The sequence below is a fragment of the Tamandua tetradactyla genome, chromosome 8, assembly GCF_023851605.1.
Source record: "Tamandua tetradactyla isolate mTamTet1 chromosome 8, mTamTet1.pri, whole genome shotgun sequence".
In the NCBI taxonomy this organism is placed as follows: domain Eukaryota; kingdom Metazoa; phylum Chordata; class Mammalia; order Pilosa; family Myrmecophagidae; genus Tamandua; species Tamandua tetradactyla.
Window position 1 is genome coordinate 2,068,745 of NC_135334.1, and position 16,089 is coordinate 2,084,833.

General features: G+C 49.3%; 1 protein-coding gene and 1 long non-coding RNA gene across 11 annotated transcripts in view; one reads left to right on the plus strand and one right to left on the minus strand.

The window, feature by feature from the left end:
• Positions 1 to 16,089, plus strand: part of IGSF9B (immunoglobulin superfamily member 9B) — a 57,868-nt gene that overhangs the window by 14,115 nt on the left and 27,664 nt on the right. For all 7 annotated transcript variants that reach the window (XR_013156439.1, XR_013156438.1, XM_077112397.1 and 4 more), the window contains exons 3-10: positions 9,078 to 9,229; positions 9,568 to 9,685; positions 10,748 to 10,889; positions 11,536 to 11,681; positions 14,081 to 14,223; positions 14,540 to 14,680; positions 14,767 to 14,883; positions 15,204 to 15,354. Coding sequence is in view for 5 of the 7 variants with exons in the window: in XM_077112397.1 (XP_076968512.1) it covers positions 9,078 to 9,229; positions 9,568 to 9,685; positions 10,748 to 10,889; positions 11,536 to 11,681; positions 14,081 to 14,223; positions 14,540 to 14,680; positions 14,767 to 14,883; positions 15,204 to 15,354 (1,110 nt within the window). In the remaining 2 variants the exon portion in view is untranslated. The remainder of the gene's footprint in view (positions 1 to 9,077; positions 9,230 to 9,567; positions 9,686 to 10,747; positions 10,890 to 11,535; positions 11,682 to 14,080; positions 14,224 to 14,539; positions 14,681 to 14,766; positions 14,884 to 15,203; positions 15,355 to 16,089) is intronic.
• On the minus strand, positions 6,516 to 11,390 carry LOC143644003 (uncharacterized). Of its 4 annotated transcripts, none has more exons than XR_013156443.1 (5): positions 11,332 to 11,390; positions 10,815 to 11,120; positions 10,260 to 10,381; positions 8,913 to 10,094; positions 6,516 to 8,414 (listed from the first exon to the last, which is right to left on the minus strand). It is a non-coding gene; the product is annotated as an uncharacterized LOC143644003 (long non-coding RNA). The 4 variants fall into 4 exon arrangements; XR_013156442.1 differs by having other exon boundaries at positions 8,913 to 10,097; XR_013156441.1 differs by having other exon boundaries at positions 8,913 to 10,378.

The window sequence follows — 16,089 nt, forward strand, 5'->3', positions numbered from 1 at the left end:
TTTATCTGGCTTTGGTATGAGGGTGATGATGGTCTTGTAGAATGAAGTAGGGAGTGTTCCCACATCTTCTGTTTTATTTTGGAAGAGTCTGAACATGATTGGTGTTAATTTTTCCTTGAATGTTTGCTAAAATTCCCCTTGATGTCATCTGATCTTGGGCTTTTCTTTGCTGGGAAGTTTTTGATTACTGATTCAATCTCTTTACTACTTATTCCTCTGTTGAGAACTTTTATTTCTTCTTGAGTCAGAGTAGATAGGGATTTGTTCATTTCATCTAGGTTATCTAATTTGGTAATGTACAGTTATTCATACTATCCTGTTATAGTCCTTTTATTCAGTGGGGTCCATTATAATGTCCCCCCTTTCATTTCTGATTTTTTGTTATTTGTGTCCTTTCTATTTTCTTCATCTGTCTAGCTAAAGATTTGTCAATTTCAACCTTTTCAAAGAACCACCTTTTGGTTTTATTGATTCTCTCTTGTTTTTTTTTAGTCCCTATTTCATTTTTGTCTGCTTTAATCTTTATTTCCTTTTTTTTGCTTTGTATTTAGATTGTTCTTTTTCTAGATCCTCCAGTTGTGAGGTTAGGTCTCTGATTTCAGATCTTCTTTTTAGTATGAGCATTTAGAGCTATAAATTTCCCTCTCAGCACTACCTTTGCTCCATCTCATAAGTATTTGTATGTTGGATTTCATTTCCATTTGCCTCAAGATATATCCTAATTTTGATTTTCTCTTTAATCCATTGGTTGTTTAAGAGTAGTATTTATTTTCCGTGTATATATGAATTTTCCTCATTTCTCTCTTTGATACTGATTTCTAACTTTGATGTGGTCAGAGTAGATACATTACATGATTTTAATGATTTTGTATTTATTGAGACTTCTATTTTTGTGGTCCATCCTGGAGAATGATCCATGTGCATTCGAAAAGTGTTTGCATTCTGCTATTGGGTGGAGTATTCTATATATGCCTTTAGGTCTAATTGGTTTAGAGTATTGTTCAAGTTTTATATTTCCTTACTGATCTTCTGTCTAGATATTCTATGTATTTTTGAAGATGGTGTGTTAAAGTCTCCTACTCTTAATATAGACCCATCAGATTCTTCCTTCAAACCTGTCAGATTTACTTCGTACATTTTGGGGCTCTGCTGTTAGGTGCATATATGCTTATAATTGTAATGTCTTCTTGTTTATTTAACTGTCTTTTTCCTTTGTTTATTTAACTGTCTTTTTCCCTCATAACAATGATTTTTATCTGATATTAGCATAGCTATCCTAATGATTTTATCTGATATTAGCATAGCTATCCCAGTTCTCTTTGTTAACTGCTTGCATGGTATATTTTTGTATCCTTTTATTTTCAAATTACTTATGTCTTTGAACCTAAGGTGAGTCTCTTGTAGACAATATAGAGTTGGGTCATATTTTTAATCCATTTTGTCAGTCTCTACCTTTTGGAAGGAGAGTTTCATACATTTACGTTTAAAGTCACTACTGTTAGTGCAGGACTTTCTTCTGTCATTTTGCCATTTATTCTTTGTAAATCTTATACCTTTTTTATCCCTCAATTCTTCCATTAATGCCTACTTTCATATTTATTTGATTTTTTCTGTATTGTACCATATTGAGCCCCTTCTCTTTTCTATTTGGATATATTTTCCTTGTGGCTTACAAAGGGGTTAAAAGTTAACATCCTAAAGATATAACAATCATACTTGATACCAATTTTTCTTCAATAGCATACACATACAATACACTGTTCCTATATGCCTCCATCCTACCACTTTTTTTGGTACTTGTTAGAAATTATATATATGGACAATATATGTCTAAAACCATAGGTTTATCATTACTTTTTATGCATGTACATTTTAGCACCTGTAAGAAGTAGAAAGTAGAGTTACACACCAAAAAAATATAATACAATAGTACTAACATTTATAGTTACCAAAAGGGTTGTTTTTACTGGAGGTCTTTGTTTCTTTGTGCCACTTTGAACTACTGTCTGTTTTCCATTCCTTTAGTCTGAAGAAGGCCCTTTAGCATTACTTGTAGGGCAGGTCTAGTGGTGATAAACTCCCTCAGCTTTTGTTTATCTGGGAATGCTTTAATCTCTACCTCATTTTTGCAAGAAAGTTCTGCTGGATATGAAATTACTGATTGACAGTAGTTTTCTTTCAGCACTCTATTTCAGTACACTGCCTTCTTGCCTCCATGGTTTCTGATGAGAAATTGGCACTTAATCTAATTGGGACTCCTATACCTAACACATTGCTTTTCTCTTGGGGCTTCCAGAACTCTCTCCCTGCCCTTGCATTCAACAATTTGATCAAAATGTGATGGGACATATTTTTCTTCAAGTTTATTCTGTTGGGTGTTCTTGGGCTCCTTGTATTCGCATAGTCACATCTTTTGCTTTGTTTGGGAAGTTTTATGTCATTATTTCTTTGAATATTCCTTCTGCCCCTCTCTCTTTTTCTTTTCCTTCTGGAACTTCCATAACACATATATTGGTATGCTTGATGGTGTCCTAGAGGTCTCTTAGGCTATTTTTGCTTTTTAAAATTCTCTTTTCTTTCTGCTTCCCAGCCTGACTCATTTCAATTGTCTTTTCTTTGAGTTTGCTGATTCTTTCTTCTGCCAACTCTAGTCTGCTGTTGAAACCCTCCTGGGAATTTTTCGTTTCAGTTATTTTGGTCTTCAAGTCCACTAGTTCTGTTTGGCTCCTTTAAAACATTTTTATCTCTCTATTGAGGTTTTCACATTGTTCATCCATTGTTTTCCTGACATCCTTTAGTTCTTTCTCTGTATTTTCTTTCATCTTGAGCATATTGAGGATCATTTTTAAAAAATCTTTGTCCATATGCCCACAGTCTGGTCTTCTTTGTTGATGTTTTCTGTTTTTTTAATCCTCTTTCTTTGGATAGGCCATCATTTCCTGTTTCTTCATTTGTCTTATAATCTTTTGTTGCACACTATTCATTTTAATATTTTAAAAATGTTAACTCTGGGGTTTATTCCCTGAGAGTCTGTTTCTTGACTTGGTAGCCAGCTGGTGACATGACAGATTCTTTTGAGTGTTGGCCTCCTGTCAGGAAGGTCTGCTCAAAGCAGATGCAGTGTGCAGGTCTTCTCTGTCTTTTCTGGACCTGTGTCTTATCCTGAGCTTATGCTTGCTAGTGGCCTTAGGAGTTCTGTGTTTACGGGAGTTTGAATGCCCTCTCTTCCTCCCAGGAAACAGATCTTTTCTGTCTCCTGGGTGTTCCACTGCTGGACTTAAAACAGGTAATCCTTTGCCCTGGGCCACCCACCCCAAATGTTTCCTATGCTGCTTTCATTGTCTCAAGGTCCTTTTGCCTGCAGGGTTGTGGGGCTGTAGGGTGGTTGTGGAGCACACCAGAGAGGAGTTTCCCAAGTCATTCCTTCCCAGCTGGAACAAGTCCAGGGACCCACAATGGAGTGTTTACCCAGCCCTAACCCCCCCTGGAGAGGGGATGAGGGAGGGGCCAGGAAGAGTACCAAGAACATCTTCCTTGGCTCCCCAAAGCTGCACTTTCTTCACCTGCCCAGCCAATGCTGCCCGTCCACTGCCCTCTGCAGCCCAGAAGCAGGGTCTTTAAGTCTTCTCTGCTGCCCTTAACTGGGCCCTCAGAGCTGGGTCCTCAGTGATCCAAAGTCACTAATCAAAAGTTGCCATCAGTGGTCAGCTCTGTCCACCCTGATCTTGGGGAAGTGGATTCTTTTGTCTGTTTCTGGCACCACCGTTTTATTCCAGGTGCTGGACCCCACTGATGGCTGCTGCAGGAGTGGGGCATGGGTGCCAGTAACCAGCCTGCACACAGAGAAAAGTTTACTGGTATTTACTGCAATTTGCCAGCCTCTTCCTCTCGCTCTCCCTTGGATGCTGTTCAGTGTTCTACTGGACTCCAGCATTTCAAAATAGTTGGTTTAGACACTTCCTGCCCGTTTGATAGCTGTTCTGGTGGAGGGACTGGTTGCTTGAGCTTCCTAACTCTGTCATCTTCTCATTCTTTGTGGTTTTGATGTCTGAGCCTATGGTTGTTGTGGTGGGAAGACAGCCATTGATATTGTCATAGATTGGTAGCGTTGCTTAGTTTTAATCTGCCCTGAAGGATGGCCTGTATGCCCTTGCCTTGTGAGGTTGGTTCACACCTCCAAGGGGGTTGAGTCAGACCTATGCTCTTTATGGTTCTAAGGACCTATTCAGGGTTCTGGGGTAGCAGAGTTCTTTTGGTCTAGGAAAAAAGTTTTAAAACCAACAGCCCCTCATCAGCATCAGGCTCTGGCTTGGGGCTTTCTTCACCACTGACAAGCTTATCAGTGACCCCTCCCCTCTTTTTTTTTTCCACAATCACACAGTCACATTGCAAAAGCTATATCCTTATACAATCATCTTTAAGAAACAAGTCTACTGGAACACAGCTCTACAGTTTCAGGTATTTCCCTCTAGCCACTCTAATATATCATAAACTAAAAAGGGGAGATCTATATAACGCATAAGAATAAATTCTCCAAGTTCACTCATTAATGTTAGTTCATATCAGTAAGACCATACAGTGTGTGTCCTTTTGTTTCTGGCTACTTTCATGCAGCATAATGTCCTTTTGATGTCAGGAGCTGTATGCTCAGGGAAGGAAAACTCACCTTCACATTAGCCCAGACAAAACGTAACCCGGAGGTGAATCTGCTGCTGGAAGCCTTGCTGACGTGCACCAAATTGAGCATCTGCATTCAAATGGGCTTGAGAGCTCCCAGTGGTGTTGTGTCCTACTCCTTTTCCATCATCCTGGGAGTGTCCGTTTCAGGAGTCTGCAGACAATAGGTATTCATGAGGAATCTACTTCTGATGGGAAAGTAGGTTCTCTTTTGGAATTGTCTATTCTGTTGCATTCTGTCTCAGTTTGCTCAAGGGAGAGTTGCTTCTTGGGGAATTCCTAGTGGCTTGGAGTTGGGTTAACATGGACCCTAAAAAGATGTGGTTTATTTCATGACTCCACCACACATTAGCTGCATGATCCTGGACACATTAAGTCACCTGTCTGAGCTTTACTCTCTTCAACAAAAAACAATGCTTATTTGCAGGGTTGTTATGAGAACTAAATGAAATACTGTGTGAGAAAGTGTCTTGCACAGTGTCTAGAACATCAGTGACATGGGGGTAATTATGTGGAAGGTGCTGGCCATCCTCCCGTTTTATAGAGGAAAATGATTGTTCTAGTTTACTAGCTGCCAGAATGCAATATACCAGAAACAGAATGGCTTTCTAAAAAGGAAATTTAATAAGTTGCTAATTTACAGTTCTACAGCTGAGAAAATGTCCCAATTAAAACAAGTCTATAGAAATGTCCAATCAAGGCATCCAGGGAAAGATACCTTGGTTCAAGATGGCCAGTGAAGTTCAGGGTTTCTCTCTCAAGTGAGAAGGCATATGGTGAACACAGTCACGGTTTCCCTCTCGGCTGGAAGGGCACATGGTGAGCATAGCGCCATCTGATAGCTTTCTCTCCTGGCTTCCTGTTTCATGAAGCTCCCTGGGAAGCGTTTTCCTTCTTCATCTCTAAAGGTCACTGGCTTATGGGCTCTCTGCTTCTCATGGCTATATTGTTCTTCTCTGCTCTCTCTGAATCTCTAGCTTTCTCTAAAATGTTTCCTCTTTTATAGGATTCCCATAAACTAATCAAGACTCACCCAAATGGGTGGAGACACGCCTCCATCTAATCCAGCTTATCAGCCACTCTTGATTAAATCTCATCTCCAGGGGGGTGATCTAATTACAGTTTCAAACATACAATACTGAATAGGGATTAGAAGAAATGGCTGCCTTTACAAAACGGCATTAGAATTAAAACATGGCTTTTCTAGGGTACATACATCATTTCAACCCAGCACAGTGATGGAATCAGGTGACAGTGAAGTAGAGGGGTGTGGGAAACACAGGGAAGACCTCAGGTTGTAAGATGCAGGAATGTGGGTAATTCGAAAGTCCTTTCATATCCACCAGTAATTATCCATGCAAATCATATTTTTGAATGTCTACCCTATTACAGCTCTGGGAACAGTCCCAGCTCTTAAAGAGGCTTTAAGAAAGTGTCTAGTCCATAGACAATTACATTGTTGGCTTCTCTGAGGAAATGACGTCTACCCAAAGACTTGTGGTGGGATGAGAGGTTAGCTTGGTATGGGGGTGGAGATGGGGAAGGACAGTTCATGTAGAGGGAACAGCATGCCTGTAAGCTCAGAGGAAAGGGAGCCAGTGCATTTGGGGAAGGCAAGCAGGTTACTCGTATGGAAGCATTACGCAGAAGAACTAAGAAGGTGTACCATCTGCTTTGGATTTGAGAACACAATAGAGTGTATTTCACCATTAACAAGGTGCCTACGTGCCAAATGGGTAGAACAAAATAGACATCTCACAAGGTGAAAAAAGAGACTCTCCCCTTTTCCTTCATCCCAAGTCCTGAGGTCCCTTCCAGCATAAATATTACTATTATTAAAATGAGAGAGTCTAAGCCCCAACATTCCAGTGCTTCCAAACTACAATGTTTAATGTCAGGCATTTTCTGACAGGGATCACCTTTGGAAAATGAAAGGCCAGTGAAAAATTAGAATTACAAATCGTCTCATTTTCCCATGTTTTCTTTGAAGACCAATTGGGTGGAAACACACTCAGTTATTTCTTTATCATGTACAAAATACCCAAGGAGTCCAAGCTTCACTTTAGGTTGGTGAATTATTTGCTGGAGAGGTCAGCCTATTTCTAACTTGAACTATTAATTACAGGGCACTTGTAAAAAAGATTTAAGCCTGGAAATGCAGCTGGCAAGCTAACACCTAATTCAGTAAATAATCGAGACTCAAACCATTATTTTCCTGAAAATGCTAAATTGTTCCAAGAACTTTCCTGATTAGCACCTAAATAAAGCAATTATGTAATTAGTAATTAATTTGTCACTTCAGGACATAATTTAATTTATCATCTTTTCTTTTAAGCTTGACACTAGAGGTAATGGAGGCTGTGAATGTGTTAGCAGTGCTGTAGGGGGTGGGCTTGGCAAGGGAGGGGCTGCTTTGTTTCTCGTCTCTGTTGGGAAATGAGCAAGTTGTGTGTTCCCAGGTGGAAAGAGGGACCTGGGCTTCTGGGATCCTTCTTCCAAGATGTGGACGATTTTTACCATCATCTTTGGTACAGCCTTCGATGGTGGCTCAGAATTGCTTTTCCTGAGGTTGTAGGTTGCGTGTGCTTTTGTGTGCGGTGATGTGTGCTTCTTACTTTATTCAGTGTTCACTCCCCAGGGGCCCCATGTGCCCATACTGAGCTGGCACTTTGAGGCTATAGGAGAGCATAGTCTAGCCCTGGCTTTTGCTCCTAAGAAATTTATGAGCATACACTGGTGTTGATCTGCAGGTGTGTGTGTGCTTGCATGTACCTTCATTCTTTTATTTGCTCATTTCATTCCTATTCTTCATTCAACAAGTACCTGTTGGGCACTCTACTGCATGCCAGGAACTATACTAAAAGCTGGGCATGCAGCTGGATTACAGAACAGTTCCCTTCTCGCAAGGTGCCTCCGTCGTAGTCAAGAGGGCAAAGGAGCAGGTAAATTTCCCAAATGATTTCAGTTAGTGGCGTGCTCTCTAAAGCAAATCAACAGTGTTGAGAGGATAGAGAAGGCAGGAAGCGTATCTTGGATGGCCTGGTCAAGCAAGGAAGCGAGATGTGAATGGAATGAGGGAATGCCACCTGGGGGCTGATTTCTAGGCAGAGGGGACAGCAGATGCAAGGGCCCTGAGGTCGGGAGTTCTTGGCACACTTGAGGAGCCCAAAGAAGGATGATGCAGTCAGAGCATGGTGAAGGGGCAGATGTGGTCGGTGCTGAGGCTGGAGCACATCAGGACTGGCTCATAAAGGCACCGGGAGGGGTGGCTCAAGAGGAGAAACCCCTCTCAAAGCTTCTTATTGGTGCCTCAGAGACTTCTGAGGATAGGAATGGCAAAAACACCAACTTTTGTGTGTGTGTGTCTGCATTTGACAAGATCCAATCAGAAACAACTTCATCTCATTCATTCTTTTCATCAGTTCTGGAGGGTGCAGGATTTAGGTAAAGCCTGGAGAGGTTGAGCCCCTTTCTCACAGTCACATAGGTAACAGGCTAAGACCTGAATTTGGGCTTTGAAGCCTTGAAGTGAGCACAGAACAGCCAGCTGCAGTCCAGTTTTGTGGGGCTAAGACCTTGGCATTCCAGAGGACCTTCAGGGCTGGTGTTCAGATACAGGGTCCCCTACTGCCAGGTCAGGGAATCCCAGAACGGATGGTGCCAGAGTTTAAGACTGACAGGACTACTGCTACCAGCAGCTTGGGCAGATGAGACAGAGTGTCTTAAAAGCTGATTATCTAGACAGGATGGAGTTTTAATCAAAATTCCAGTGCAGGGGGGAAATGACTGATAAAATCAGGAGGAAAGGAAGTGGGGAGAAGGGAGTTTTCCTCTACTGGGAAACGTGGGACCGGCTGGCCTTGGGTGGGCCTGGCTGGGGCTCTGGTTCTCAGTACCCCTCAGGCTATGGATGTTCTGGACACACAGGTCTGGCTAAGCTGGAGCTGCTGAAGGAAGTAGGGCCCAGCCCTGAGGAGAGGCTGAGGGAGGCTCGCAGAGTCGGAAGGAAACAGGGAACAGCAGGTGTCTGTGAGCTCCCAGGAGCTGTCCTGTATACCACTACATCCCCAGTGCTAAGAGCTGCACCCTCTAGCTTGGACGCTCAGGAAACACTATCTCCTTGTGAACTAGTACAGCACAGTGGGAAAAGTCTAGAATTTGGATCCAGCCAGCCTAAGTTTGCATTCTGTGTCGCCCCTTCCCCCCTGTATGGTAACAGTGGGCAGAGTGCTTACCTAGCCCTGCCTTCGCGTCTTCATCAGACCCCAGGGATTATTGTCTTCATCTTGCACAGGGACTCCTGCCTGAGCGGTGGTGAGGACTTGGTGGGGTTTTGCTGTGTGTGTGCCCTGGGGCAGCCAGTTTGGCTAATCCCATTGTTTGCTTGGTCTCCTTTCCAGCTCCTCCCACCTTCACGGAAACACCCCCCCAGTACATCGAGGCCAAGGAGGGTGGCAGTGTTACCATGACTTGCACAGCTTTTGGGAACCCCAAGCCCATCGTCACCTGGCTCAAGGAGGGGACACTCCTAGGTGCTAGTGGGAAATACCAGGTAGGGTGTCTGGGACACCATAAGCACTCTTCCTCTCCTGCCCTCCCTCTGCTTTCTCTCCCCCTCCCTTCACATGATTACAGTTGTCATGTACAAAGGCCTGGAAAGAAAACTTTCTATCAGCACTAGATGGACTGGCTTGGTGGAAGGTGTCATGTCTGATGGTTGGGGAGAGATGGAGGATGAAATGTGCCTCCTTCCCTCCCCCCCTCCTCCCCCTCTCTTCCTCCCCACCTCCCGGTGCATGAGTCCCCAAGGCCATGCCTCTCAGATGGACGTGAGCACAGCATGGGTGTGCCCGGGGCGCGGTGCTGAGTTCCCTCTGTCCTCGGCCCCAGGTGAGTGACGGGAGCCTGACCGTGACATCAGTCAGTCGGGAGGACCGAGGCGCCTATACCTGTCGGGCTTACAGCATACAGGGGGAGGCCGTCCACACTACCCACCTGCTTGTCCAAGGTAAGAGCGACGCCTTCAGGCTCTTGTACTCCTGGGGCTTTGTCACCGGCTGTGCAGCCCACCTGAGCCATGGAGGGATTTTCCCAGGGCACAGTACCCTGCTATGGGGGATGGAGCTGGGCTGGGGGCTCTGGGGGCCTGCACAGGTATGCAAGAAAGGCAGTGTGGGGAGTAGGTTTTCAGTTTTCCCTCTGTTCTGCTTCCGGCCTCCTCTGGGTTAGCCGTCCATTAGTGAGGACATCAGTACAGAGAGCTAAGATGTGGTCCAAGCCCTAGACATTTAAATAACATCAGGGCTTTGGCAGGGCCGGGTCTACAGCATCAGCAGGGGGAGAAGCCTGGGGCTCAGGTGCCCCAGGAAGTGGCAGTGGGCACAGTGGTCTCTTCTGGCTGTCTCTGTGCTGCCCCCCTGCTGGAGGAATGGAGAAAGCTGTATCATGGTGACAGCAGCGCCTGTTGGCCTGAGTGTACCAGCCGGGGTCAGGCTTGTGCAGTCTCAGATACAGCCTGGGAGAGATGGCCGGTCAGCCCAGCTGTGTCTGGAAAGCCGGCATCAGGGACTGTGGGCACTCACCCTTTACAGTCTCTGCTTGCCTTCCTGCCTCCTCCGGGAAGCCTTACGAGAGGACTTTGCTGGCTCTGGATTTGAAAAGAATGGGCTTTTCCATCCTGCATGCCTTGTGCTTAGGGGCTCTGCTGGAGAGAAGGGTGGGCCAGGAAGGGAGTGTGAGCATGTGTGCAGTGTACACTGCTGCTTTGGGGAACCCGGGTCTAGAGAGAGATTGTGCATGTGGGTGGGGGGCACCTGTGTGCTTGAGGAGGGGTCAGCTGCGACTTAGTGCTGGGGACACATACCTGTAGGGAGAGTGAGAGCCTTAGGAGGGACACCAGGTGCATGTGTCTCCATGCCAACCATCACGCAGCTCTGGGGCCAGTGCTGCCCCCTGCCTCCTCCCCCCAGGGTTCGGACACAACTGCTTGGGTGTCTCAGAGCTCTCAGTGCACCCGTCCAGCAGCCCCCCTCAGGTGATGTCATGCTCCGTACGCTTCCTGTCTCCCCAGGGCCTCCTTTCATAGTTTCCCCTCCTGAGAACATCACTGTCAACATATCCCAGGATGCTCTGCTCACCTGCCGTGCAGAGGCGTATCCCGGCAACCTCACCTACACCTGGTACTGGCAGGACGAGAATGTCTACTTCCAGAAGTGAGCATCTGCTCGGACGCCCTCCTGGGGCTCTTCCATCAGACCCCCAGAGGCAAGGCCTCTGAGCAGGAGTGGCCTCAGCCTGCCTCTGGGGCTCCAGGAGCGTGCAGAGAGGTGGGGGGGGGGCGTCCCCTCTGCGCTGGCCTTGTGCTAAGTAGAAAGATGGGAGTCTGTGCTGCTGTACACGGGGCCCTCGGGAAAGCCGGGTGAAGCTAGGTCTCCTTGCCTCAGCTGTGGGAGCCAGGGTGGGGGGGTGAAGGCCTTGTCCTGGCACCTCGTGGAAGCCCCTCCCCCGCCCGCTCACACCCCGCCCCCCCCTCGCAGTGACCTGAAGCCGAGGGCGCCTGGGGGCTGAGGCAGCGCCAGTGTCTCAGGGAAGCCCCTCCCCCGCCCGCTCACTCCCCGCCCCCGCCCGCTCACTCCCCGCCCCCCTCGCAGTGACCTGAAGCCGAGGGGGCCTGGGGGCTGGGGCAGCGCCAGTGTCTCAGGGAAGCCCCTCCCCCACCCGCTCACTTCCCGCCCCCCCCTCGCAGTGACCTGAAGCTGAGGGGGCCTGGGCGCTGGGGCAGCGCCAGTGTCTCAGGGAAGCCCCTCCCCCGCCCGCTCACTCCCCGCCCCCCTCGCTCACTCCCCGCCCCCCTCGCAGTGACCTGAAGCTGAGGGTGCGCATCCTGATTGACGGGACCCTCATCATCTTCCGGGTGAAACCAGAGGATGCCGGGAAGTACACCTGTGTCCCCAGCAACAGCCTGGGGCGCTCCCCCTCGGCCTCAGCGTACCTGACCGTGCAGTGTGAGTAGTGCCAGCGGATCACAGAGGCCAGCCCGGGGGCCGGAGGACAGTAGAGTCACCGGAGGGCATGTGGTGGGGAGGACTGCCGAAGGGAGGGAGGAGCCTGGGGAGGGCGGGGCCTAGACCGCCTAGGTGGGCCGCTCCAGGGCTGCAAGGCATCTTCCACAGGCAAGTGTGTCCACCGGTGTCAGCTAACTCATTTTTGTTTTCTGACTTGTGAACACACTCCTTGAATTGAACAGTAGCCAAGCCTTCTGGACCTTGGACTGGTTGCTATTTGGTGCCCTTTTCTCAGATCTCGGAGGGGGCGTAGCTTAGGGCCCTGCGCACGTCAGGGCTCCCGGTAACTGTGGACTCTGCCTTCCCGTCCTCTGTGGACTGGCGTGTGGACGAGGGGGGAGAGAATTCCCTGTTCCAGGGTAACCAGATGCAGCTTCACCAAGACGGCTCCCACGTGGCTTTCTTATCACTCTCCGTGGGGCTGCTAGAGATCCTCCTGCCAGGACGACCTGGGCTTTGTGTGAGGACGGTAATTCAGTCCCTCATCTTTAGCTACTCAGCTGCAGTTGGGTGCTTTCCCACCCACTGGCAAGCTGAACTGTGTGTGTGTGTGTTTGTGAGTGTGAGTGACAGAGAGGAGAAGAGAGAGAGAAGTAACAAGGATTGCCTTCTTCCACTCGACTTGCAGATGGCCCCATCACTGAGGCAGCAAAGGCTGCACGGTGTTGCAGGAAGCGATGTCTCTGTCGCTTGGGGGCTGGTGGGGTGACTGCTCACATCTAAGGGAATGGGATGGCAGGTGCAAGACGGGCAGCAGCCCAAGAGGGGTCCAGGGGTTAGCAACATGAATCAAGACAAGTAGAGGAAAAAATAGAGGCTGAGGCAGCTGAGCTTGTCCTCTCACACCCCTGTGCCAAACTGGGCCTTGGCACACATTGACAAATGAGCATCCCCATCAGCTTCTCCCTTTTGTAGAACGATTTAGCTGGTAGGGAGAAGACATTACTCTCCCACCTCCATTGAGAACAACTTAAAAGGACTTTTCACCTGCTATATTATAAGTCTCAAACTTTTAAGAGCCACGAGGCCCAGGAAAAGCCGTGTGATCCCAGAGATCACGTCTGACCCACTTAGACCTGTAGTAGGAACAAGGTGTGGAGAAATTGGTTATAAACCACATGTGAGGTGCTCCAACCTGTGCTGGGTTGTGAAAGGTCTAGGAGGAGCACAGAGTCTACTCTCAGCTGGAGTGGGCTGCATCCCCTGGGCAGGAAGGGCCAGTGGGCAGGGGGAGTGTCCCCAGGGCTGGTCTCGGGAGGGATGGTCGGGGCCTCAACCCATAAGCCATAGCCTTCCATCTTTTGAGAGAGGTGCTTTGTTTTTTCCCGTCTCTCTCTACCGCCACTTCCCACCCCCACCTTGTCCTTTTCTAACCTCCTTCCCATCTTCCAAGGAATCCAGGGGTTTGAAATGTACAGGTGGGTGAGACAAGGATCTTTATTTCTGCTGAGAGACAATGTTTGGAGTATCTCCCATTCATAAACCCTTTGAAAACCTTGGAGGAAAAAAAAAGAACCTCTCCCATATAAAAGTAGGAAGCTAGGTCTAAATATATAACTCAGCCTGATATTTATGTAATGCTCTTCTCTAAAGAGCTCGAAATGCTTAAAAGATACCAGTTCATTCATCCTTTCTGTCTCCCTGGAAGTTCTGGATTTTTCTCCTCGGTAGCCCTCCCAGGGTGACTCACTCCATATCAGAGGACATGCTAGGGCCCCAGGCTGCTCTGCTGAGCACCTGTGGCCAGGCTTGGATCTGTATTCTAGTTGTACAGATGGGTAAACTGAGGCCTGAAGAGGCTGGCTAACTAGCAAAAGAGAGAGGGAGTGGGGAGGAGCAAAAAATGGCAGCTGTGGTCATGGCTTTGAGCACCTTATGGACAGAACTGTCATCCTCTGTGTGGAGGGAGTGTGGGCTGCCTGCTGTCCAGGAGAGCCCTGCATTGGAAAGGTATGGTCAGATGTTGGCTCAGGTCAGGGGTGTAGGGGCTTGGAGAAAGGGGCGTTGGGGATCCAGGGAGACAAGCAAAAGCAGGGGTGTCATTTAGGGACCCTACAGATGGGCTTGCTGGCATGGGCTTTGATTGTCTCCAAGCATTTGAAACAGAAGTCCTTATAAATCCAGCAGGCTAGACAGACTGCACAAGCTGCAAGCTTGGGAGGGCAGGGCTGTTGTCATGCCGTTCATGGTGTCTCCTTGCTTGGGAGGCTCTAAGCATGTGTGGGTTGAAGGATGCACGAACATGAGGGGCCGTGCCGGGGAATGGCTTGTGGAGGGCCACGCAGCCCGTCCTCCCACCTTATCGTTAACTTCTCTCCTGCTCCTCTGCTCCTCTGCAGACCCAGCCCGTGTCCTCAACATGCCCCCTGTCATTTATGTGCCCGTGGGAATCCATGGCTACATCCGCTGCCCCGTGGATGCAGAGCCTCCTGCCACTGTGGTCAAGTGGAACAAGGACGGCCGCCCCCTGCAGATCGAGAAGGTGCCAAGGACATGCCCCCTCCTTATGCCACAGTGCTGCCCCAGGGCTCTAGTTCTCTGCCAAGGACCTTACACCAAAAACTGGACAACTGAGAGCTGCTTCGCCTAGGGGTCCCGAGCCAGACAGAGGTCCTGCTTGCTGCAAGCGCTTGCTGTCCTCAGGCGGGTGGGCCCACCGAGCCGGGAGCAGTGCTCAGGAGCACCTCCCAGTGGGGATGCTGCATGGCTGCACAGCTGACGTCTTCACCCAGGTGGGGAGGGACGGAATGGCCTCTCCCTTACCAGGGCTCCCTCCTGTGTCCTCTGTGCTCCGGCAGAACCTTGGTTGGACCTTGATGGAGGACGGCTCCATCCGCATCGAGGAGGCCACAGAGGAGGCCCTTGGCACTTATACCTGTGTGCCTTACAATACCTTGGGGACCATGGGCCAGTCTGCCCCTGCACGACTTGTCCTGAAGGTGAGGCCCCGGGCTGGGCGTGGCCGTTGGGAGCATGGGGCATGCAGGCACCTGACTTGCCAGCTTGGGTGTGCTCTCCTCTCCAGGACCCCCCGTATTTCACGGTGCTACCGGGCTGGGAGTATAGGCAGGAGGCTGGCCGGGAGCTGCTCATCCCCTGTGCTGCCGCCGGAGACCCCTTCCCCGTCATTACCTGGAGGAAGGTACCTTTGGGTTCTGGAGTCCCTTGGGAGAGGGGTGGAGGAGGTGCTGAGGGAGAGGGTGACTTCCCAGAGCAGTGTGGGGTCCAGCTGGGGTGCCGAGGATCAGAGGGTGAGCTCCCAGAGCAGGGCCGGGTCCAGCTGGGCTGACAAGGGCAGAGTGTAACTTCCCAGATCAGGGCGGGGTCCAGTTGGGGTGCTGAGGCAGAGGGTTTGACGTCCCCTCACATAGTCCTGAGATGCTGTGGCTTTTCTTCCTTCCCACCCTTCCCTACTTGCCCCCTTACCCGCTGCCCTTGTCCTTGTGCCCTTGTTTGGCTAAGGTAGGGAAGCCCAGCAGAAGCAAGCACAATGCCCTGCCCAGTGGGAGCCTCCAGTTCCGCGCGCTGAGTAAGGAGGACCACGGCGAGTGGGAGTGCGTCGCCGCCAACGTGGTCACCAGCATCACTGCCAGCACCCACCTCACCGTGGTCGGTATGTGGGCGGAGCCGAGACCTGGGCGGGGCCAAACCTTAGGCGTGTCTGCTTGCTGGATTCCACAGAGACGTGTTCTGGAAGTCAGTCTGCGCCCCGCGCAGGCGCCACCGTGCTCACACCTGACTCTCCTTGAGCTCAGGGGTTCTTTTCCTTAGGGATTCTGTTTTTGTTGGGGAGGGGCCCCATAACTCACCTTCCCAGGTGACGCAGAAATCAGGCACCCCCATAAGTAATAGCATTAATTATGCAGAGCTCTGAGTGCAAGGGCATGATGGGAAAAGGAAGACTGGGAGAATTGGAGTGAGGGGCACCGGTAGGGGACCAAGCTTCCTGGAGGGGAACCCCTACAAAACCTGGTGGGGGGAGAAGGGTGAGGGAGAAGGCTGTGGCAGAAGGAAGTAACTTGTATTCCATTTCCTGAGTCATCAGGCATTAAGCTCCCATCCCTTACTTCCTGAGGTGTTCCAGGATGCCAGCTGGGTAGCCGAACTTTTCTGGGCTCTCACACAGCTGTGATCAGAACAATAGCTAACAAACTTGGAGTGTTTCCCGCAAGTGTTAGGTTCTGTACTGAGTGGGGTGGACACCTCGTCGTTTAAACTCCCCCACCATCCGAGGTGAGAGCTGGTATTTCCCCATCATGTATTTGTTGAAGCGGAGTCTGGGTGGATTCAGTGCCCTCTCGACATCAGGGCCTATTAATTGGGGGACCAGGACTCAAACCCAGGCTGT